Consider the following 25,302-nt stretch of genomic DNA (forward strand, 5'->3'; position numbering starts at 1 on the left):
TGATATGATCTGGGTCGATAACGCGTGTGCAGACTGGCCGAATATCCGGTGATCAATGTCCAATGATTAAAATTAATCCCGCGAAAAAAAATCCAATGTTTTGGGTGAAACACCGCTAGCTGTGGCTAATAGCAAGTAGCTAGTTCAGTAGCTAGTTCAGTTTAGTGAGTAAGAGGCCACGGATAGCGTGTGCTAGCGGGCCAGGGCTAGCCGATGGATGGAATCTTCTTGGTTAACGTCGTAACCACATCAGACGATTTCGTCGGCAGACCAGTCGTGTAGGATCGGCGGGGCTTCGTGTCAACACTAGGTGGTCCCGTCCGGTTGACAGAGAGGTAGATAGCCGGGAGATGGGCCTAGCTCAGGATGATTAGCCAGGCCACAGCGTCCGTTTTGTTGTAGCCAGCTGGTAGCGATGAATCCGGAGTTAAAGGTCCAGTGATTCAGTGATTCCGGCGGAAAAACTGATATGATCTGGGTCGATAACGCGCTGTGCAGACTGGCCGAATATCCGGTGATCAATGTCCAATGATTAAAATTAATCCCGCGGAAAAAATCCAATGTTTTGGGTGAAACACCGCTAGCTGTGGCTAATAGCAAGTAGCTAGTTAGCTGGCTAGCTAGTTTCAACTGGAGATTCTAGATTCTAGATAAAGGTAAGTCAAAAATAGAATAGAATCCGTTCCACATTGAGTGAGGCGGGTTGCAGGAAAGTATATTTTGTAGAAGGATGAAAAGTCTGATAGGGAAATATGTACGAAAAATACAAAAAAACAGGGTATTTACAGGCTATTTACAGACACACGACAGAAACAGGACTGCACTACTTCGCCATCTTGGAATTGAGCTTGGAATTGCAGTTCAGTTTATTTCAGTACAGTACAGTACAGTTTATTTCAGTAGAGTAGATTTGAGTTTAGTTCAGTAGAGTTCAGTTTAGTTCAGTAGAGTAGAGTTCAGTTTAGTTCAATAGAGTACAGTTCAGTTTAGTTCAGTGTAGTAGAGTTCAGTTTAGTTCAGTAGAGTACAGTTCAGTTTAGTTTAGTTCAGTAGAGTAGAGTTCAGTTTAGTTCAGTAGAGTTGTTCAGTTTAGTTCAGTAGAGTAGTTCAGTTTAGTTCAGTAGACTACAGTTCAGTTTAGTTCAGTAGAGTAGAGTACAGTTTAGTTCAGTAGAGTACAGTACAGTTTAGTTCAGTAGAGTACAGTTTAGTTTAGTAGAGTAGAGTTCAGTTTAGTTCAGTAGAGTACAGTTCAGTTTAGTTCAGTAGAGTAGAGTTCAGTTTAGTTCAGTAGAGTAGTTCAGTTTAGTTCAGTAGAGTAGTTCAGTTTAGTTCAGTAGACTACAGTTCAGTTTGGTTCAGTAGAGTAAATTTTAGTTTAGTTCAGTAGAGTGCAGTTCAGTTTAGTTCAGTAGAGTACAGTTTAGTTCAGTAGAGTAGAGTTCAGTTTAGTTCAGTAGAGTAGTTCAGTAGAGTTCAGTAGAGTTCCTTTCAGTTTAGTTCAGTAGAGTACAGTTCAGTTTAGTTCAGTAGAGTACAGTACAGTTTAGTTCAGTAGAGTAGAGTTCAGTTTAGTTCAGTAGAGTAGTTCAGTTTAGTTCAGTAGAGTACAGTACATTTTAGTTCAATAGAGTACAGTTCAGTTTAGTTCAGTAGAGTAGAGTACAGTTTAGTTCAGTAGAGTACAGTACAGTTTAGTTCAGTATAGTAGAGTTCAGTTTAGTTCAGTAGAGTAGAGTTCAGTTTAGTTCAGTAGAGTACAGTTCAGTTTAGTTCAGTAGAGTACAGTACAGTTTAGTTCAGTAGAGTAGAGTTCAGTTTAGTTCAGTAGAGTAGAGTTCAGTTTAGTTCAGTAGAGTACAGTTCAGTTTAGTTCAGTAGAGTACAGTACAGTTTAGTTCAGTAGAGTAGAGTTCAGTTTAGTTCAGTAGAGTAGAGTTCAGTTTAGTTCAGTAGAGTACAGTTCAGTTTAGTTCAGTAAAGTACAGTACAGTTTAGTTCAGTAGAGTAGAGTTCAGTTTAGTTCAGTAGAGTACAGTACAGTTTAGTTCAGTAGAGTAGAGTTCAGTTTAGTTCAGAAGAGTAGAGTTCAGTTTAGTTCAGTAGAGTACAGTACAGTTTAGTTCAGTAGAGTAGAGTACAGTTTAGTTCAGTAGGGTACAGTACAGTTTAGTTCAGTAGAATAGAGTTCAGTTTAGTTCAGTAGAGTAGAGTTCAGTTCAGTAGAGTAGAGTTCAGTTTAGTTCAGTAGAGTACATTAAAGTAAAGTAGGGTACAATACAGTACACTTTACTGTACTGTGCTCTACTGTACTGTGATCTACTCTGCTGTCCAATCTTGTGAAATATAGATGTCCATGATTGGTTCAGATTTGGTCCGGTCTTGACCAAACCAAATCTTAACCAATTATAGACATCTTTGTTTTGGCCAAATATAGGCCGGGCCGGACCGGACATCTGTTGACTTTGAAATTAAGGCCGGTCCAGAACAGACCAAATCTGAACCAATCATAGATGACATGATCTGGACACAGTGATCAGGACCAAGAAAATACGCCCAAAAGACGTCACTGTTGGTAAATGCTTAGTGGGAGGTCTGTAGTAGAAGTCAGTCATTGATATTATGATTCCGTTAGATTAATTCACTGCTACCACAGGCTTCAGTCCGCTCCCTCAACCATTCACTGCTACCACTGGCTTCAGTCCGCTCCCTCAACCATTCACTGCTACCACTGGCTTCAGTCCGCTCCCTCAACTATTCACTGCTACCACAGGCTTCAGTCCGCTCCCTCAACCATTCACTGCTACCACAGGCTTCAGTCCGCTCCCTCAACTATTCACTGCTACCACAGGCTTCAGTCCGCTCCCTCAACCATTCTCTGCTACCACAGGCTTCAGTCCGCTCCCTCAACTATTCACTGCTACCACAGGCTTCAGTCCGCTCCCTCAACCATTCACTGCTACCACAGGCTTCAGTCCGCTCCCTCAACTATTCACTGCTACCACAGGCTTCAGTCCGCTCCCTCAACCATTCACTGCTACCACAGGCTTCAGTCCGCTCCCTCAACTATTCACTGCTACCACAGGCTTCAGTCCGTTCCCTCAACCATTTACTGCTACCACAGGCTTCAGTCCGCTCCCTCAACCATTCACTGCTACCACAGGCTTCAGTCCGCTCCCTCAACTATTCACTGCTACCACAGGCTTCAGTCCGTTCCCTCAACCATTTACTGCTACCACAGGCTTCAGTCCGCTCCCTCAACCATTCACTGCTACCACAGGCTTCAGTCCGTTCCCTCAACCATTTACTGCTACCACAGGCTTCAGTTCGCTCCCTCAACCATTTACTGCTACCACAGGCTTCAGTCCGTTCCCTCAACCATTCACTGCTACCACAGGCTTCAGTCCGCTCCCTCAACCATTTACTGCTACCACAGGCTTCAGTCCGTTCCCTCAACCATTCACTGCTACCACAGGCTTCAGTCCGCTCCCTCAACCATTCACTGCTACCACAGGCTTCAGTCCGTTCCCTCAACCATTCACTGCTACCACAGGCTTCAGTCCGCTCCCTCAACCATTGCACGACAGTTTGAGCATTTCAGTTGAGCTCATTCAGTAAACAACTCGCCCGGTCCCCTAGGTCTACTGGAGGATCTGCTGGAGTCAATGATTGGCTGTTCATGGGGAGGGAGTGACGCTCCATTAGAGAGAGAGAGAGATTGGAGGAGGAGGACATGTCCACGAGGAGGTTCCCACAGGAACAGAGCTAGCGAGCTCCCCACCTTGCACTTTCTCTCTCAAAAATGGCGAGACTCTCTGCGCGAGCAGCAGCACCCCGGTGTAGAGAGGTGTGGGGTATGATGACATCGAGCCGGTATGAGATATGATGGAGAAGCTTTGGGCCAGCCTGTTGGAGGTGTCATGGAGCCCGGCATCAGTTCCGTTAGATGCTGTGGTCAGCAAGGTCCGCTTGCCCTGTCTCGTCCGCCTGGCGCCCGGTAAGACCAGCCCTCTGGGATGTACCTCACACACTCCTCTATCCTCCCTTCTATCTCAATCTAGCCTCAGTGGTTTTCTATCTGACAATACACTTCTCTTAGTCTAACAATAGGGCTAAGTCTTATCACAATATCGTCTGGTAAACTGAACCATGTCTACAGACAGTGGAGAATAATAATATCTGAACTGTTGAGATGAACGGGGAGACGTTCACATCCATGGGAAAAAAATAGTTTATACAAATGTGCAAACGTTCTTTGGGTAAGTCTATGTTCTAAGCTGTATTAAAGATGACTAGTTGTCATCATGTCTTCAGTTTAACCATCAGTACCCAGTCAGTTGTTTAACAGTTTGGCCAAACCACCACAAAGTGTCTGTTGTGTAACTAAAGTCCTGCTCTGCTTTTCATATGTAAATGATGTAATCTGCCAGTGAATGTTCTGAATACTAACGAACTGCGTGAGGAAACCTAGGGCCAGATATTCTACACTGAACAACCCCCCCCTACACACACACACACCCTTTAAACCAAAAACACTATCTTCACTCAAGCGCTGCTATTTACACCCTGTTGGACCAGACACGGTTATTAATGTGAGAACATGACCTCTGTGTAGGCAGACAGACAGGCAGACAGGCAGACAGACAGACAGACAGACAGACAGACAGACAGACAGACAGACAGGCAGGCAGGCAGGCAGGCAGGCAGGCAGGCAGGCAGGCAGGCAGGCAGGCAGACAGACACCAAGTGGGTATTTATTTACAGGGCTGTTGACCCCACAGTGGGTTGTCACACACACACACATACACACAGTCAGGTCAGTGTGTTAATGGTTGTGTGTGTGTGTGTGTGTGTCTCTAGGGGAGTGTGTCGAGGGTCTGTGTGAGGATGATATGGTGCTACTCCACTCCTGTCGTCAGTGGACCACCGTCACCGCTCTCTCTCTGGAAGAAGGACACTACGTCATCGGACCAAAGATAGACATCCCTCTCCAGTACCAGGGTGAGAACACACACACCTCTCCACTACCAGGGTGATAACACACCTCTCCAGTACCAGGGTGATAACACACCTCTCCAGTACCAGGGTGATAACACACCTCTCCAGTACCAGGGTGATAACACACCTCTCCAGTACCAGGGTGATAACACACCTCTATAGTACCAGGGTGATAACACACCTCTCCAGTACCAGGGTGATAACACACCTCTCCAGTACCAGGGTGATAACACACCTCTCCAGTACCAGGGTGATAACACACCTCTCCAGTACCAGGGTGATAACACACCTCTCCAGTACCAGGGTGATAACACACCTCTCCAGTACCAGGGTGATAACACACCTCTCCAGTACCAGGGTGATAACACACCTCTATAGTACCAGGGTGATAACACACCTCTCCAGTACCAGGGTGATAACACACCTCTCCAGTACCAGGGTGATAACACACCTCTATAGTACCAGGGTGATAACACACCTCTACAGTACCAGGGTGATAACACACCTCTATAGTACCAGGGTGATAACACACCTCTCCAGTACCAGGGTGATAACACACCTCTCCAGTACCAAGGTGATAACACACCTCTCCAGTACCAGGGTGATAACACACCTATATAGTACCAGGGTGATAACACACCTCTCCAGTACCAGGGTGATAACACACCTCTATAGTACCAGGGTGATAACACACCTCTCCAGTACCAGGGTGATAACACACCTCTATAGTACCAGGGTGATAACACACCTCTCCAGTACCAGGGTGATAACACACCTCTCCAGTACCAGGGTGATAACACACCTCTCCAGTACCAGGGTGATAACACACACACCTCTACAGTACCAGGGTGATAACACACCTCTATAGTACCAGGGTGAGAACACACACACCTCTCCAGTACCAGGGTGATAACACACCTCTCCAGTACCAGGGTGAGAACACACACACCTCTCCAGTACCAGGGTGATAACACACCTCTCCAGTACCAGGGTGATAACACACCTCTCCAGTACCAGGGTGATAACACACCTCTCCAGTACCAGGGTGATAACACACCTCTCCAGTACCAGGGTGATAACACACCTCTATAGTATCAGGGTGATAACACACCTCTCCAGTACCAGGGTGATAACACACCTCTACAGTACCAGGGTGATAACACACCTCTCCAGTACCAGGGTGATAACACACCTCTCCAGTACCAGGGTGATAACACACCTCTCCAGTACCAGGGTGATAACACACCTCTCCAGTACCAGGGTGATAACACACCTCTATAGTACCAGGGTGATAACACACCTCTCCAGTACCAGGGTGATAACACACCTCTCCAGTACCAGGGTGATAACACACCTCTCCAGTACCAGGGTGATAACACACCTCTCCAGTACCAGGGTGAGAACACACACACCTCTATAGTACCAGGGTGATAACACACCTCTCCACTACCAGGGTGATAACACACACACCTCTCCAGTACCAGGGTGATAACACACCTCTCCAGTACCAGGGTGATAACACACCTCTCCAGTACCAGGGTGATAACACACCTCTATAGTACCAGGGTGATAACACACCTCTCCAGTACCAGGGTGATAACACACCTCTATAGTACCAGGGTGATAACACACCTCTATAGTACCAGGGTGATAACACACCTCTCCAGTACCAGGGTGATAACACACCTCTCCAGTACCAGGGTGATAACACACACACCTCTACAGTACCAGGGTGATAACACACCTCTCCAGTACCAGGGTGATAACACACCTCTACAGTACCAGGGTGATAACACACCTCTACAGTACCAGGGTGATAACACACCTCTCCAGTACCAGGGTGATAACACACCTCTCCAGTACCAGGGTGATAACACACCTCTCCAGTACCAGGGTGATAACACACCTCTATAGTACCAGGGTGATAACACACCTCTCCAGTACCAGGGTGATAACACACCTCTCCAGTACCAGGGTGATAACACACCTCTCCAGTACCAGGGTGATAACACACCTCTCCAGTACCAGGGTGATAACACACCTCTCCAGTACCAGGGTGATAACACACCTCTATAGTACCAGGGTGATAACACACCTCTCCAGTACCAGGGTGATAACACACCTCTCCAGTACCAGGGTGATAACACACCTCTCCAGTACCAGGGTGATAACACACCTCTATAGTACCAGGGTGATAACACACCTCTCCAGTACCAGGGTGATAACACACCTCTCCAGTACCAGGGTGATAACACACCTCTCCAGTACCAGGGTGATAACACACCTCTCCAGTACCAGGGTGATAACACACCTCTATAGTACCAGGGTGATAAAACACCTCTATAGTACCAGGGTGATAACACACCTCTATAGTACCAGGGTGATAACACACCTCTATAGTACCAGGGTGATAACACAACTCTATAGTACCAGGGTGATAACACACCTCTCCAGTACCATGGTGATAACACACCTCTCCAGTACCAGGGTGATAACACACCTCTCCAGTACCAGGGTGATAACACACCTCTCCAGTACCAGGGTGAGAACACACCTCTCCAGTACCAGAGTGATAACACACACACCTCTAGAGTACCAGGGTGATAACACACCTCTCCAGTACCAGGGTGATAACACACCTCTACAGTACCAGGGTGATAACACACCTCTACAGTACCAGGGTGATAACACACCTCTCCAGTACCAGGGTGATAACACACATCTATAGTATCAGGGTGATAACACACCTCTCCAGTACCAGGGTGATAACACACCTCTCCAGTACCAGGGTGATAACACACCTCTCCAGTACCAGGGTGATAACACACCTCTATAGTACCAGGGTGATAACACACCTCTATAGTACCTGGGTGATAACACACCTCTATAGTTCCAGGGTGATAACACACCTCTCCAGTACCAGGGTGATAACACACCTCTCCAGTACCAGGGGGATAACACACCTCTATAGTACCAGGGTGATAACACACCTCTCCAGTACCAGGGTGATAACACACCTCTCCAGTACCAGGGTGATAACACACCTCTCCAGTACCAGGGTGAGAACACACCACTCCAGTACCAGGGTGATAACACACCTCTCCAGTACCAGGGTGATAACACACCTCTCCAGTACCAGGGTGATAACACACCTCTCCAGTACCAGGGTGATAACACACCTCTATAGTACCAGGGTGATAACACACCTCTCCAGTACCAGGGTGATAACACACCTCTCCAGTACCAGGGTGATAACACACACACCTCTCCAGTACCAGGGTGATAACACACCTCTCCAGTACCAGGGTGATATACACACACCTCTCCAGTACCAGGGTGATAACACACCTCTATAGTATCAGGGTGATAACACACCTCTATAGTATCAGGGTTATAACACACCTCTATAGTACCAGGGTGATAACACACCTCTCCAGTACCAGGGTGATAACACACCACTCCAGTACCAGGGTGATAACACACCTCTCCAGTACCAGGGTGATAACACACCTCTCCAGTACCAGGGTGAGAACACACCTCTCCAGTACCAGGGTGATAACACACCTCTATAGTATCAGGGTGATAACACACCTCTATAGTATCAGGGTGATAACACACCTCTATAGTACCAGGGTGATAACACACCTCTATAGTACCAGGGTGATAACACACCTCTCCAGTACCAGGGTGATAACACACACACCTCTACAGTACCAGGGTGATAACACACCTCTATAGTACCAGGGTGATAACACACCTCTCCAGTACCAGGGTGATAACACACCTCTATATTACCAGGGTGATAACACACCTCTATAGTATCAGGGTGATAACACACCTCTATAGTACCAGGGTGATAACACACCTCTCCACTACCAGGGTGATAACACACCTCTCCAGTACCAGGGTGAGAACACACCTCTCCAGTACCAGGGTGATAACACACCTCTATAGTACCAGGGTGATAACACACCTCTATAGTACCAGGGTGATAACACACCTCTATAGTACCAGGGTGATAACACACCTCTCCAGTACCAGGGTGATAACACACACACCTCTCCAGTACCAGGGTGATAACACACCTCTCCAGTACCAGGGTGATAACACACCTCTATAGTACCAGGGTGATAACACACCTCTATAGTATCAGGGTGATAACACACCTCTATAGTATCAGGGTGATAACACACCTCTATAGTACCAGGGTGATAACACACCTCTATAGTACCAGGGTGATAACACACCTCTCCAGTACCAGGGTGATAACACACACACCTCTACAGTACCAGGGTGATAACACACCTCTATAGTACCAGGGTGATAATACACCTCTCCAGTACCAGGGTGATAACACACCTCTCCAGTACCAGGGTGATAACACACCTCTATAGTACCAGGGTGATAACACACCTCTATAGTACCAGGGTGATAACACACCTCTATAGTACCAGGGTGATAACACACCTCTCCAGTACCAGGGTGATAACACACCTCTCCAGTACCAGGGTGATAACACACCTCTATAGTACCAGGGTGAGAACACACACACCTCTCCAGTACCAGGGTGAGAACACACACACCTCTCCAGTACCAGGGTGATAACACACCTCTCCAGTACCAGGGTGATAACACACCTCTCCAGTACCAGGGTGATAACACACCTCTCCAGTACCAGGGTGATAATACACCTCTCCAGTACCAGGGTGATAACACACCTCTCCAGTACCAGGGTGATAACACACCTCTCCAGTACCAGGGTGATAACACACCTCTCCAGTACCAGGGTGATAACACACCTCTCCAGTACCAGGGTGATAACACACCTCTCCAGTACCAGGGTGATAACACACCTCTATAGTACCAGGGTGATAACACACCTCTCCAGTACCAGGGGGATAACACACCTCTATAGTACCAGGGTGATAACACACCTCTATAGTACCAGGGTGATAACACACCTCTCCAGTACCAGGGTGATAACACACCTCTCCAGTACCAGGGTGATAACACACCTCTCCAGTACCAGGGTGATAACACACACACCTCTACAGTACCAGGGTGATAACACACCTCTATAGTACCAGGGTGATAACACACCTCTATAGTACCAGGGTGATAACACACCTCTCCAGTACCAGGGTGATAACACACCTCTATAGTACCAGGGTGATAACACACCTCTCCAGTACCAGGGTGATAACACACCTCTCCAGTACCAGGGTGATAACACACCTCTCCAGTACCAGGGTGATAACACACCTCTCCAGTACCAGGGTGATAACACACCTCTCCAGTACCAGGGGGATAACACACCTCTATAGTACCAGGGTGATAACACACCTCTATATTACCAGGGTGATAACACACCTCTATAGTACCAGGGTGATAACACACCTCTATAGTACCAGGGTGATAACACACCTCTCCAGTACCAGGGTGATAACACACCTCTATAGTACCAGGGTGATAACACACCTCTACAGTACCAGGGTGATAACACACCTCTCCAGTACCAGGGTGATAACACACCTCTCCAGTACCAGGGTGATAACACACCTCTCCAGTACCAGGGGGATAACACACCTCTCCAGTACCAGGGGGATAACACACCTCTATAGTACCAGGTTGATAACACACCTCTATAGTACCAGGGTGATAACACACCTCTCCAGTACCAGGGTGATAACACACCTTTATAGTATCAGGGTGATAACACACCTCTCCAGTACCAGGGTGATAACACACACACCTCTCCAGTACCAGGGTGATAACACACCTCTCCAGTACCAGGGTGATAACACACCTCTATAGTACCAGGGTGATAACACACCTCTCCAGTACCAGGGTGATAACACACCTCTCCAGTACCAGGGTGATAACACACCTCTATAGTACCAGGGTGATAACACACCTCTCCAGTACCAGGGTGATAACACACCTCTCCAGTACCAGGGTGATAACACACCTCTATAGTACCAGGGTGATAACACACCTCTCCACTACCAGGGTGATAACACACCTCTCCAGTACCAGGGTGATAACACACCTCTCCAGTACCAGGGTGATAACACACCTCTCCAGTACCAGGGTGATAACACACCTCTCCAGTACCAGGGTGATAACACACACCTCTCCAGTACCAGGGTGATAACACACCCCTCCAGTACCAGGGTGATAACACACCTCTATAGTACCAGGGTGATAACACACCTCTCCAGTACCAGGGTGATAACACACCTCTCCAGTACCAGGGTGATAACACACCTCTATAGTACCAGGGTGATTACACACCTCTCCAGTACCTAGTTGATAACACACCTCTCCAGTACCAGGGTGATCACACACCTCTATAGTACCAGGGTGATAACACACCTCTATAGTATCAGGGTGATAACACACCTCTATAGTACCAGGGTGATAACACACCTCTCCACTACCAGGGTGATAACACACCTCTCCAGTACCAGGGTGAGAACACACCTCTATAGTACCAGGGTGATAACACACCTCTCCAGTACCAGGGTGATAACACACCTCTCCAGTACCATGGTGATAACACACCTCTATAGTACCAGGGTGATAACACACCTCTCCAGTACCAGGGTGATAACACACCTCTCCAGTACCAGGGTGATAACACACCTCTATAGTACCAGGGTGATAACACACCTCTCCACTACCAGGGTGATAACACACCTCTCCAGTACCAGGGTGATAACACACCTCTCCAGTACCAGGGTGATAACACACCTCTCCAGTACCAGGGTGATAACACACCTCTCCAGTACCAGGGTGATAACACACACCTCTCCAGTACCAGGGTGATAACACACCCCTCCAGTACAAGGGTGATAACACACCTCTATAGTACCAGGGTGATAACACACCTCTCCAGTACCAGGGTGATAACACACCTCTCCAGTACCAGGGTGATAACACACCTCTATAGTACCAGGGTGATAACACACCTCTCCAGTACCTAGTTGATAACACACCTCTCCAGTACCAGGGTGATCACACACCTCTATAGTACCAGGGTGATAACACACCTCTATAGTATCAGGGTGATAACACACCTCTATAGTACCAGGGTGATAACACACCTCTCCACTACCAGGGTGATAACACACCTCTCCAGTACCAGGGTGAGAACACACCTCTCCAGTACCAGGGTGATAACACACCTCTCCAGTACCAGGGTGATAACACACCTCTATAGTACCAGGGTGATAACACACCTCTATAGTACCAGGGTGATAACACACCTCTATAGTACCAGGGTGATAACACACCTCTCCAGTACCAGGGTGATAACACACACAAATCTCCAGTACCAGGGTGATAACACACCTCTATAGTACCAGGGTGATAACACACCTCTCCAGTACCAGGGTGATAACACACCTCTATAGTACCAGGGTGATAACACACCTCTCCAGTACCAGGGTGATAACACACCTCTCCAGTACCAGGGTGATAACACACCTCTCCAGTACCAGGGTGATAACACACCTCTCCAGTACCAGGGTGATAACACACCTCTATAGTACCAGGGTGATAACACACCTCTCCAGTACCAGGGTGAGAACACACCTCTCCAGTACCAGGGTGATAACACACCTCTATAGTACCAGGGTGATAACACACCTCTATAGTACCAGGGTGATAACACACCTCTATAGTACCAGGGTGATAACACACCTCTCCAGTACCAGGGTGATAACACACACACCTCTCCAGTACCAGGGTGATAACACACCTCTATAGTACCAGGGTGAGAACACACACACCTCTCCAGTACCAGGGTGAGAACACACACACCTCTCCAGTACCAGGGTGATAACACACCTCTCCAGTACCAGGGTGATAATACACCTCTCCAGTACCAGGGTGATAACACACCTCTCCAGTACCAGGGTGATAACACACCTCTCCAGTACCAGGGTGATAACACACCTCTCCAGTACCAGGATGATAACACACCTCTCCAGTACCAGGGTGATAACACACCTCTCCAGTACCAGGGTGATAACACACCTCTATAGTACCAGGGTGATAACACACCTCTCCAGTACCAGGGGGATAACACACCTCTATAGTACCAGGGTGATAACACACCTCTATAGTACCAGGGTGATAACACACCTCTCCAGTACCAGGGTGATAACACACCTCTCCAGTACCAGGGTGATAACACACCTCTCCAGTACCAGGGTGATAACACACACACCTCTACAGTACCAGGGTGATAACACACCTCTATAGTACCAGGGTGATAACACACCTCTATAGTACCAGGGTGATAACACACCTCTCCAGTACCAGGGTGATAACACACCTCTATAGTACCAGGGTGATAACACACCTCTACAGTACCAGGGTGATAACACACCTCTCCAGTACCAGGGTGATAACACACCTCTCCAGTACCAGGGTGATAACACACCTCTCCAGTACCATGGTGATAACACACCTCTCCAGTACCAGGGGGATAACACACCTCTATAGTACCAGGGTGATAACACACCTCTATAGTACCAGGGTGATAACACACCTCTCCAGTACCAGGGTGATAACACACCTCTATAGTATCAGGGTGATAACACACCTCTCCAGTACCAGGGTGATAACACACCTCTCCAGTACCAGGGTGATAACACACACACCTCTCCAGTACCAGGGTGATAACACACCTCTCCAGTACCAGGGTGATAACACACCTCTATAGTACCAGGGTGATAACACACCTCTCCAGTACCAGGGTGATAACACACCTCTCCAGTACCAGGGTGATAACACACCTCTATAGTACCAGGGTGATAACACACCTCTCCAGTACCAGGGTGATAACACACCTCTCCAGTACCAGGGTGATAACACACCTCTATAGTACCAGGGTGATAACACACCTCTCCACTACCAGGGTGATAACACACCTCTCCAGTACCAGGGTGATAACACACCTCTCCAGTACCAGGGTGATAACACACCTCTCCAGTACCAGGGTGATAACACACCTCTCCAGTACCAGGGTGATAACACACACCTCTCCAGTACCAGGGTGATAACACACCCCTCCAGTACCAGGGTGATAACACACCTCTATAGTACCAGGGTGATAACACACCTCTCCAGTACCAGGGTGATAACACACCTCTCCAGTACCAGGGTGATAACACACCTCTATAGTACCAGGGTGATAACACACCTCTCCAGTACCTAGTTGATAACACACCTCTCCAGTACCAGGGTGATCACACACCTCTATAGTACCAGGGTGATAACACACCTCTATAGTATCAGGGTGATAACACACCTCTATAGTACCAGGGTGATAACACACCTCTCCACTACCAGGGTGATAACACACCTCTCCAGTACCAGGGTGAGAACACACCTCTCCAGTACCAGGGTGATAACACACCTCTCCAGTACCAGGGTGATAACACACCTCTATAGTACCAGGGTGATAACACACCTCTATAGTACCAGGGTGATAACACACCTCTATAGTACCAGGGTGATAACACACCTCTCCAGTACCAGGGTGATAACACACACACCTCTCCAGTACCAGGGTGATAACACACCTCTATAGTACCAGGGTGATAACACACCTCTCCAGTACCAGGGTGATAACACACCTCTATAGTACCAGGGTGATAACACACCTCTCCAGTACCAGGGTGATAACACACCTCTCCAGTACCAGGGTGATAACACACCTCTCCAGTACCAGGGTGATAACACACCTCTCCAGTACCAGGGTGATAACACACCTCTCAGTACCAGGGTGATAACACACCTCTCCAGTACCAGGGTGATAACACACCTCTCCAGTACCAGGGTGATAACACACCTCTCCAGTACCAGGGTGATAACACACCTCTCCAGTACCAGGGTGATAACACACCTCTCCAGTACCAGGGTGATAACACACCTCTCCAGTACCAGGGTGATAACGCACGTCTATAGTACCAGGGTGATAACACACCTCTCCAGTACCAGGGTGATAACACACCTCTATAGTACCAGGGTGATAACACACCTCTCCAGTACCAGGGTGATAACACACCTCTATAGTACCAGGGTGATAACACACCTCTACAGTACCAGGGTGATAACACACCTCTCCAGTACCAGGGTGATAACACACCTCTCTAGTACCAGGGTGATAACACACCTCTCCAGTACCAGGGTGATAACACACCTCTCCAGTACCAGGGTGATAACACACCTCTATAGTACCAGGGTGATAACACACCTCTCCAGTACCAGGGTGATAACACACCTCTCCAGTACCAGGGTGATAACACACCTCTATAGTACCAGGGTGATAACACACCTCTCCAGTACCAGGGTGATAACACACCTCTATAGTACCAGGGTGATAACACACCTCTCCAGTACCAGGGTGATAACACACCTCTATAGTACCAGGGTGATAACACACCTCTACAGTACCAGGGTGATAACACACCTCTCCAGTACCAGGGTGATAACACACCTCTCTAGTACCAGGGTGATAACACACCTCTCCAGTACCAGGGTGATAACACACCTCTCCAGTACCAGGGTGATAACACACCTCTATAGTACCAGGGTGATAACACACCTCTCCAGTACCAGGTAGTCAGATCTCATAGTTTTACCAATTTGACTTCATATTCCAACGTTTGTCCACATTTCTCATGGTGTATTTCCCTATAGTTGTCTTGGTATTTAGTTTTAATTATTGTGATAGGCTCACATTTTACTGGTACGGTATATCCCCATTATTTATTTTATCCCCGTTATATATCCCCGTTATATATCCCCGTTATATGTCCCGTTATAAATCCCCATTATATATCCCCTTTATATATCCCCGTTATATATCCCCGTTATATATCCCCGTTATATATCCCCATTATATATCCCCGTTATATGTCCCGTTATATATCCCCATTATATATCCCCGTTATATATCCCGTTATATATCCCCATTATACATCCCCGTTATATATCCCCGTTATATATCCCCATTATTTATTTTATCCCCGTTATATATCCCCGTTATATATCCCCGTTATATGTCCCGTTATATATCCCCATTATATATCCCCATTATATATCCCTGTTATATATCCCCATTATATATCCCGTTATATATCCCCGTTATATATCCCCATTATTTATTTTATCCCGTTATATATCCCTGTTATATATCCCCATTATATATCCCGTTATATATCCCCATTATATATCCCCGTTATATATCCCGTTATATATCCCTGTTATATATCCCCATTATATATCCCGTTATATATCCCCGTTATATATCCCCGTTATATATCCCCATTATATATCAACATTATATATCCCCGTTATATATCCCCGTTATATATCCCCATTATATATTTCCCCGTTATATATCCCCATTATATATCCCCGTTATACAGTGGGGAAAAAAAGTATTTAGTCAGCCACCAATTGTGCAAGTTCTCCCACTTAAAAAGATGAGAGAGGCCTGTAATTTTCATCATAGGTACACGTCAACTATGACAGACAAAATGAGATTTTTTTTTCCAGAGAATCACATTGTAGGATTTTTAATGAATTTATTTGCAAATTATGGTGGAAAATAAGTATTTGGTTAATAACAAAAGTTTCTCAATACTTTGTTATATACCCTTTGTTGGCAATGACACAGGTCAAACGTTTTCTGTAAGTCTTCACAAGGTTTTCACACACTTTTGCTGGTATTTTGGCCCATTCCTCCATGCAGATCTCCTCTAGAGCAGTGATGTTTTGGGGCTGTCGCTGGGCAACACGGACTTTCAACTCCCTCCAAAGATTTTCTATGGGGGTTGAGATCTGGAGACTGGCTAGGCCACTCCAGGACCTTGAAATGCTTCTTACGAAGCCACTCCTTCGTTGCCCGGGCGGTGTGTTTGGGATCATTGTCATGCTGAAAGACCCAGCCACGTTTCATCTTCAATGCCCTTGCTGATGGAAGGAGGTTTTCACTCAAAATCTCACGATACATGGCCCCATTCATTCTTTCCTTTACACGGATCAGTCGTCCTGGTCCCTTTGCAGAAAAACAGCCCCAAAGCATGATGTTTCCACCCCCTGCTTCACAGTAGGTATGGTGTTCTTTGGATGCAACTCAGCATTCTTTGTCCTCCAAACACGACGAGTTGAGTTTTTACCAAAAAGTTCTATTTTGGTTTCATCTGACATTCTCCCAACCCTCTTCTGGATCATCCAAATGCACTCTAGCAAACTTCAGACGGGCCTGGACATGTACTGGCTTAAGCAGGGGGACACGTCTTGCACTGCAGGATTTGAGTCCCTGGCAGCGTAGTGTGTTACTGATGGTAGGCTTTGTTACTTTGGTCCCAGCTCTCTGCAGGTCATTCACTAGGTCCCCCCGTGTGGTTCTGGGATTTTTGCTCACCGTTCTTGTGATCATTTTGACCCCACGGGGTGAGATCTTGCGTGGAGCCCCAGATCGAGGGGAGATTATCAGTGGTCTTGTATGTCTTCCATTTCCTAATAATTGCTCCCACAGTTGATTTCTTCAAACCAAGCTGCTTACCTATTGCAGATTCAGTCTTCCCAGCCTGGTGCAGGTCTACAATTTTGTTTCTGGTGTCCTTTGACAGCTCTTTGGTCTTGGCCATAGTGGAGTTTGGAGTGTGACTGTTTGAGGTTGTGGACAAGTGTCTTTTATACTTATAACAAGTTCAAACAGGTGCCATTAATACAGGTAACGAGTCTAGGACAGAGGAGCCTCTTAAAGAAGAAGTTACAGGTCTGTGAGAGCCAGAAATCTTGCTTGTTTGTAGGTGACCAAATACTTATTTTCCACCATAATTTGCAAATAAATTCATTAAAAATCCTACAATGTGATTTTCTGGATTTTTTTTCCTCAATTTGTCTGTCATAGTTGACGTGTACCTATGATGAAAATTACAGGCCTCTCTCATCTTTTTAAGTGGGAGAACTTGCACAATTGGTGGCTGACTAAATACTTTTTTTTCCCCACTGTATATCCCCGTTATATATCCCCGTTATATATCCCCGTTATATATCCCCATTATTTATTTTATCCCGTTATATATCCCCATTATATATCCCCGTTATATATCCCCATTATATATCCCCGTTATATATCCCCGTTATATATCCCCGTTATATATCCCCATTATATATCCCCGTTATATATCCCCATTATATATTCCCGTTATATATCCCCGTTATATATCCCATTATATATCCCCATTATATATCCCCATTATATATCCCCGTTATATATCCCCATTATTTATTTTATCCCCGTTATATATCCCCGTTATATATCCCCATTATATATCCCCATTATATATCCCCGTTATATATCCCGTTATATATCCCCGTTATATATTCCCATTATATATCCCCATTATATTTCCCCATTATATATCCCCATTATATATCCCGTTATATATCCCCGTTATATATCCCCATTATATATCCCTGTTATATATCCCCATTATATATCCCTGTTATATATCCCCATTATATATCCCCGTTATATATCCCCATTATATATCCCCGTTATATATCCCCGTTATATATCCCCATTATATATCCCCATTATATATCCCCATTATATATCCCCGTTATATATCCCCATTATATATCCCCATTTTATATATCCCCGTTATATATCCCCATTATATATCCCCGTTATATATCCCCATTATTTATTTTATCCCCGTTATATATCCCCGTTATATATCCCCATTATATATCCCCGTTATATATCCCGTTATATATCCCCGTTATATATTCCCATTATATATCCCCATTATATTTCCCCATTATATATCCCCGTTATATATCCCGTTATATATCCCCGTTATATATCCCCATTATATATCCCTGTTATATATCCCTATTATATATCCCTGTTATATATCCACATTATATATCCCCGTTATATATCCCCATTAGTGGATCCCCATTAGTGTCATGGTTAGAATTAGGGTTAGGAGCTAGGGATTGTTTTAGGGTTAGGAGCTAGGGTTCGTTTTAGGGTTAGGAGCTAGGGTGAAGGTTAGGTTTTTGGGTTAAGGTTAGGGTTAGGGGTCATGGAAGTGAACTGTGTGTCCCCACAAGGTTAGTTGTACAAGACATTGTGTGCGTACGCGTCTATGAACGTGCAGACATTCCCAAACGTTCCCGTTGCATTCCATTTGTAACCTGATCCTAAACTTCCTCTCCCGGGAATCCTCCTCCAGTCGGCATGACGATGGAGTGAGGATGTCATCCTGTTGTCTTCCAACTCCACATGGTCAGACCTAGGCCCATATTCCCCTAGCCCCTAGCCCCTAGCCTCTAACCCATAGCCCCTAACCCCTAACCCCTAACCCCTAACCCCTAACCCCTAGACCCTAACCCCTAGCCCTTTACCCCTAGCCCATAACCCCTAGCCCATAACCCCTAGCCCCTAGCCCCTAACCCCTAGCCCTTTACCCCTAGCCCATAACCCCTAGCCCATAACCCCTTACCCCTAGCCCCTAGCCCCTAACCCTAACCCCTTGCCTTAACCTTCTCCTCCACTGCACTCCATACCTCTAGACTCTTCAGATTCAAATATGGACATGAAAGTTTCACTGCTCTTTTTCATTCCTCCTTAATCAGAGACTGATTCATTAACAGATAGAACAGCAGTAGTGTAATGTATAATATAATCATAATATATGTAATTTAACAGACACTTTTATCCAATGCGACTTAGTCATACATTTTACATATGGGTAGCCCCTGTGAGAATCAAACCCACAACCTTTAGGGCTGCAAGTAACATGCTCTACCGACTGTACTGCACTCCACACTGAGATACCCCTGCTGTAGAACTTAGATATGAAAGGGTTAGACATGGAAGAGTTAGATATGGAAGAGTTAGATATGGAAGAATTATATACAGTGGGGAAAAAAAGTATTTAGTCAGCCACCAATTGTGCAAGTTCTCCCACTTAAAAAGATGAGAGAGGCCTGTAATTTCCATCATAGGTACACGTCAACTATGACAGACAAATTGAGATTTTTTTTCTCCAGAAAATCACATTGTAGGGTTTTTAATGAATTTATTTGCAAATTATGGTGGAAAATAAGTATTTGGTCACCTACAAACAAGCAAGATTTCTGGCTCTCACAGACCTGTAACTTCTTCTTTAAGAGGCTCCTCTGTCCTCCACTCGTTACCTGTATTAATGGCACCTGTTTGAACTTGTTATCAGTATAAAAGACACCTGTCCACAACCTCAAACAGTCACACTCCAAACTCCACTATGGCCAAGACCAAAGAGCTGTCAAAGGACACCAGAAACAAAATTGTAGACCTGCACCAGGCTGGGAAGACTGAATCTGCAATAGGTAAGCAGCTTGGTTTGAAGAAATCAACTGTGGAAGCAATTATTAGGAAATGGAAGACATACAAGACCACTGATAATCTCCCTCGATCTGGGGCTCCACGCAAGATCTCACCCCGTGGGGTCAAAATGATCACAAGAACGGTGAGCAAAAATCCCAGAACCACACGGGGGGACCTAGTGAATGACCTGCAGAGAGCTGGGACCAAAGTAACAAAGCCTACCATCAGTAACACACTACGCCGCCAGGGACTCAAATCCTGCAGTGCCAGACGTGTCCCCCCTGCTTAAGCCAGTACATGTCCAGGCCCGTCTGAAGTTTGCTAGAGTGCATTTGGATGATCCAGAAGAGGATTGGGAGACTGTCATATGGTCAGATGAAACCAAAATAGAACTTTTTGGTAAAAACTCAACTCGTCGTGTTTGGAGGACAAAGAATGCTGAGTTGCATCCAAAGAACACCATACCTACTGTGAAGCATGGGGGTGGAAACATCATGCTTTGGGGCTGTTTTTCTGCAAAGGGACCAGGACGACTGATCCGTGTAAAGGAAAGAATGAATGGGGCCATGTATAGTGAGATTTTGAGTGAAAACCTCCGTCCATCAGCAAGGGCATTGAAGATGAAATGTGGCTGGGTCTTTCAGCATGACAATTATCCCAAACACACCGCCCGGGCAACGAAGGAGTGGCTTCGTAAGAAGCATTTCAAGGTCCTGGAGTGGCCTAGCCAGTCTCCAGATCTCAACCCCATAGAAAATCTTTGGAGGGAGTTGAAAGTCCGTGTTGCCCAGCGACAGCCCCAAAACATCACTGCTCTAGAGGAGATCTGCATGGAGGAATGGGCCAAAATACCAGCAACAGTGTGTGAAAACCTTGTGAAGACTTACAGAAAACGTTTGACCTGTGTCATTGCCAACAAAGGGTATACAGTAATCCCTCGTTTATCGCGGGTTACGTTCGAAAATGACCCGCGATAAGTGAAATCCGCGAAATAGAAAACTTTTTTTTTTTACAATTAGCAACTATTACATGTATACAAATACAGTGACTCACGTGTAGGCCGTTTCACTGCTCTTCAGACTGGGCCGCTGCATCCTGACTGCGCTCTGCAGTGTTCTCTTCTTCTGAAGCCCGCGGTGCAGGTGTGTTTGTTCGGGAGAAGAACATAGTGATAGGCAGCTGTTGTCGCTCTTTTTTCTTCTTTGCAAAAAGATCCTTGTACACCGACATGCCACCATCGATTACGTTGGAGAACTGTAACGAACGGCTCATCAAAGGGTCCCATTTCATTAGGAGATGTTCGAAATTACAAGATAATTTGGCCAACTTAATGTAAATTTGCCAAGCTGTTTTATGTACGTACACATAACTGCACGAGACGACAAAATGATAGCACAATTCGTAGCATGTTTTGATACAAGAAGCGGGAGTGAGTTTTTAGCGAATCAGAATGCAGAGCACAATGCACCAAAAAAAAAATGCATTATGAAAATCCGCGAAATAGCGAATCCGCGATAAGTGAACCGCGAAGTGGCGAGGGATCACTGTATAACAAAGTATTGAGAAACTTTTGTTATTGACCAAATACTTATTTTCCACCATAATTTGCAAATAAATTCATTAAAAATCCATTTTTTTCATTTTGTCTGTCATAGTTGACGTGTACCTATGATGAAAATTACAGGCCTCTCTCATCTTTTTAAGTGGGAGAACATGCACAATTGGTGGCTGACTAAATACTTTTTTTCCCCGCTGTATGGAAGGGTTAGATATGGAAGGGTTAGGGCTGAGGGGAAGGAAGGTTAGGAAGGGGAAACGAGAAATCTGTCTTGTTGTGGATCATGAGAGGAGGAGGAGGAGGAGGAGGAGGAGAGAAAGAGTAGGGGATGAAGAGGATGAGGGAAAGAGAGATGTGGATGAGGAGGAGAGAGGGGGAGGAGAAAGAGAGAGGGGAGGAGAAAGTGAGAGAGGGGAGGAGAAAGAGAGAGAGGGGGAGGAGAAAGAGAGAGAGGGGAGGTTTACATCGAAAGTTTACATACACTTAGGTTGGAGTCATTAAAACTAGTTTTCAACCACTCCACAAATTTCTTGTTAACAAACTATAGTTTTGGCATGTCGGTTAGGACATGTACTTTGTGCATGACACAAGTAATTTTTCCAACAATTGTTTACAGACAGAATTTTTCACTTATAATTCACTGTACCACAATTCCAGTGGGTCAGAAGTTTACATACACTAAGTTGGCTGTGCCTTTAAACAGCTTGGAAAATTCCAGAAAATGATGTCATGGCTTTAGAAGCTTCTGATAGGCTAATTCACATCATTTGAGTCAATTGGAGGTGTACCTGTGGAAGTATTTCAAGGCCAACCTTCAAACTCAGTGCCTCTTTGCTTGACATCATAGGAAAATCAAAATTAATCAGCCAAGACCTCAGAAAAAAAATTGTAGACCTCCACAAGTCTGGTTCATCCTTGGGAGCAATTTCCAAACGCCTGAAGGTACCACGTTCATCTGTACAAACAATAGTACGCAAGTATAAACACCATGGGATCACGCAGCCTTCATACCGCTCAGGAAGGAGACGTGTTCTGTCTCCTAGAGTTGAATGTACTTTAGTGCGAAAAGTGCAAATCAATCCCAGAACAACAGCAAAGGACCTTGTGAAGATGCTGGAGGACACAGGTACAAAAGTATCTATATCCACAGTTAAACAAGTCCTATATCGACATAACCTGAAAGGCTGCTCAGCAAGGAAGAAGCCACTGCTCCAAAACCGCCTTAAAAAAACCAGACTACAGTTTGCAACTGCACATGGGGACAAAGATCGTACTTTTTTGAGAAATGTCCTCTGGTCTGATGAAACAAAAATAGAACTGTTTGGCCATAATGACCATCGTTATGTTTGGAGGAAAAAGGGGGATGCTTGCAAGCCGAAGAACACCATCCCAACCGTGAAGCACGGGGGTGGCAGCATCATGCTGTGGGGGTGCTTTGCTGCAGGAGGGACTGGTGCACTTCACAAAATAGATGGCATCATGAGGAAGGAAAATTATGTGGATATATTGAAGCAACATCTCAAGACATCAGTCAGGAAGTTAAAGCTTGGTCGCAAATGGGTCTTCCAAATGGAAAATGACCCCAAGCATACTTCCAAAGTTGTGGCAAAATGGCTTAAGGACAACAAAGTCAAGGTATTGGAGTGGCCATCACAAAGCCCTGACCTCAATCCTCTAGTAAATTTGTGGGCAGAACTGAAAAAGCTTGTGCAAGCAAGGAGGCCTACAAACCTGACTCAGTTACACCAGCTCTGTCAGGAGGAATGGGCCTAAATTCACCCAACTTATTGTGGGAAGCTTGTGGAAGGCTACCCGAAATGTTTGACCCAAGATAAACCATTTAAAGGCAATGCTACCAAATACTAATTGAGTGTATGTAAACTTCTGACCCACTGGGAATGTGATGAAAGAAATAAAAGCTGAAATAAATCATTCTCTCTACTACTATTCTGACATTTCACATTCTTAAAATAAAGTGGTGATCCTAACTGACGTAAGACAGGGAATTTCTACTAGGATTAAATGTCAGGGATTGTGAAAAACTGAGTTTAAAAGTATTTGGCTAAGGTGTATGTAAACTTCCGACTTCAACTGTACATACCCCAACCAGAAGCCATGGATTACAGGCAACATCCGCACTGAGCTAAAGGGTAGAGCTGCCGCTTTCAAGGAGCAGGACTCTAACCCGGACACTTATAAGAAATTCCACTATGCCCTCCGACGAACAATCAAACAAGCAAAGAGTCAATACAGGACTAAGATTGAATCATACTACACCGGCTCTGATGCTCGTCGGATGTGACAGGGCTTGAAAACTATTACAGACTACAAAGGAAAGCACAGCCGCGAGCTGCCCAGTGAAAAAAGCCTACCAGACAAGCTAAATCACTTCTATGCTCGCTTCGAGGCAAGCAACACTGAAGCATGCATGAGAGCATCAGCTGTTCCGGATGACTATGTGAGTAAGACTTTTAAGCAGGTCAACATTCACAAGGCCACTGGGCCAGACGGATTACCAGGACGTGTACTCCGAGCATGCACTGACCAACTGGCAAGTGTCTTCACTGACATTTTCAACATGTCCCTGTCTGAGTCTGTAATACCAACATGTTTCAAGCAGTCCCTGTGCCCAAGAACACTAAGTTAACCTGCCTAAATGACTACCGACCCGTAGCACTCACGTCTGTAACCATGAAGTACTTTGAAAGGCTGGTCATGGCTCACATCAACACCATTATCCCAGAAACCCTAGGCCCACTCCAATTTGCATACCGCCCCAACAGATTCACAGATGATGCAATCTCTATTGCACTCCACACTGCCCTTTCCCACCTGGACAAGAGGAACACCTACGTGAGAATGCTATTCATTGACTACAGCTCAGCGTTCAACACCATAGTGCCCTCAAAGCTCATCACTAAGCTCAGGACCCTGGGACTAAACACCTCCCTCTGCAACTGGATCCTGGACTTCCTGACGGGCCTCCCCCGGGTGGTAAGGGTAGCAACACATCTACCACGCTGATCCTCAACACGGGGGCCCCTCAGGGGTGCGTGCTCAGTCCCCTCCTGTACTCCCTGTTCACCCATGACTGCATGGCCAGGCACGACTCCAACACCATCATTAAGTTTGCCGATGACACAACAGTGGTAGGCCTGATCACCAACACCGATGAAACAGCCTATAGGGAGGAGGTCAGACACCTGGCCATGTGGTGCCAGGATAACAAACTCTCCCTCAATGTGATCAAGACAAAGGAGATGATTGTGGACTACAGGAAAAAGAAGAGGACTGAGCACGCCCCCATTCTCATCGACGGGGCTGTAGTGGAACAGGT

General features: G+C 45.9%; 1 protein-coding gene across 1 annotated transcript in view; it reads left to right on the top strand.

Annotated features, from left to right (window-relative positions):
• Positions 1-3,746: 3,746 nt before the first annotated feature.
• Positions 3,747-25,302, top strand: part of gareml (GRB2 associated, regulator of MAPK1-like) — a 51,423-nt gene continuing 29,867 nt past the window's right edge. Inside the window, exons 1-2 of the mRNA XM_041865626.2 lie at positions 3,747-3,997; positions 4,861-5,001. Coding sequence (XP_041721560.1) covers positions 3,883-3,997; positions 4,861-5,001 — 256 coding nt within the window. The 5' untranslated portion in view covers positions 3,747-3,882. The remainder of the gene's footprint in view (positions 3,998-4,860; positions 5,002-25,302) is intronic.

This window comes from Coregonus clupeaformis, chromosome 36 (assembly GCF_020615455.1).
Source record: "Coregonus clupeaformis isolate EN_2021a chromosome 36, ASM2061545v1, whole genome shotgun sequence".
NCBI classification, from domain to species: domain Eukaryota; kingdom Metazoa; phylum Chordata; class Actinopteri; order Salmoniformes; family Salmonidae; genus Coregonus; species Coregonus clupeaformis.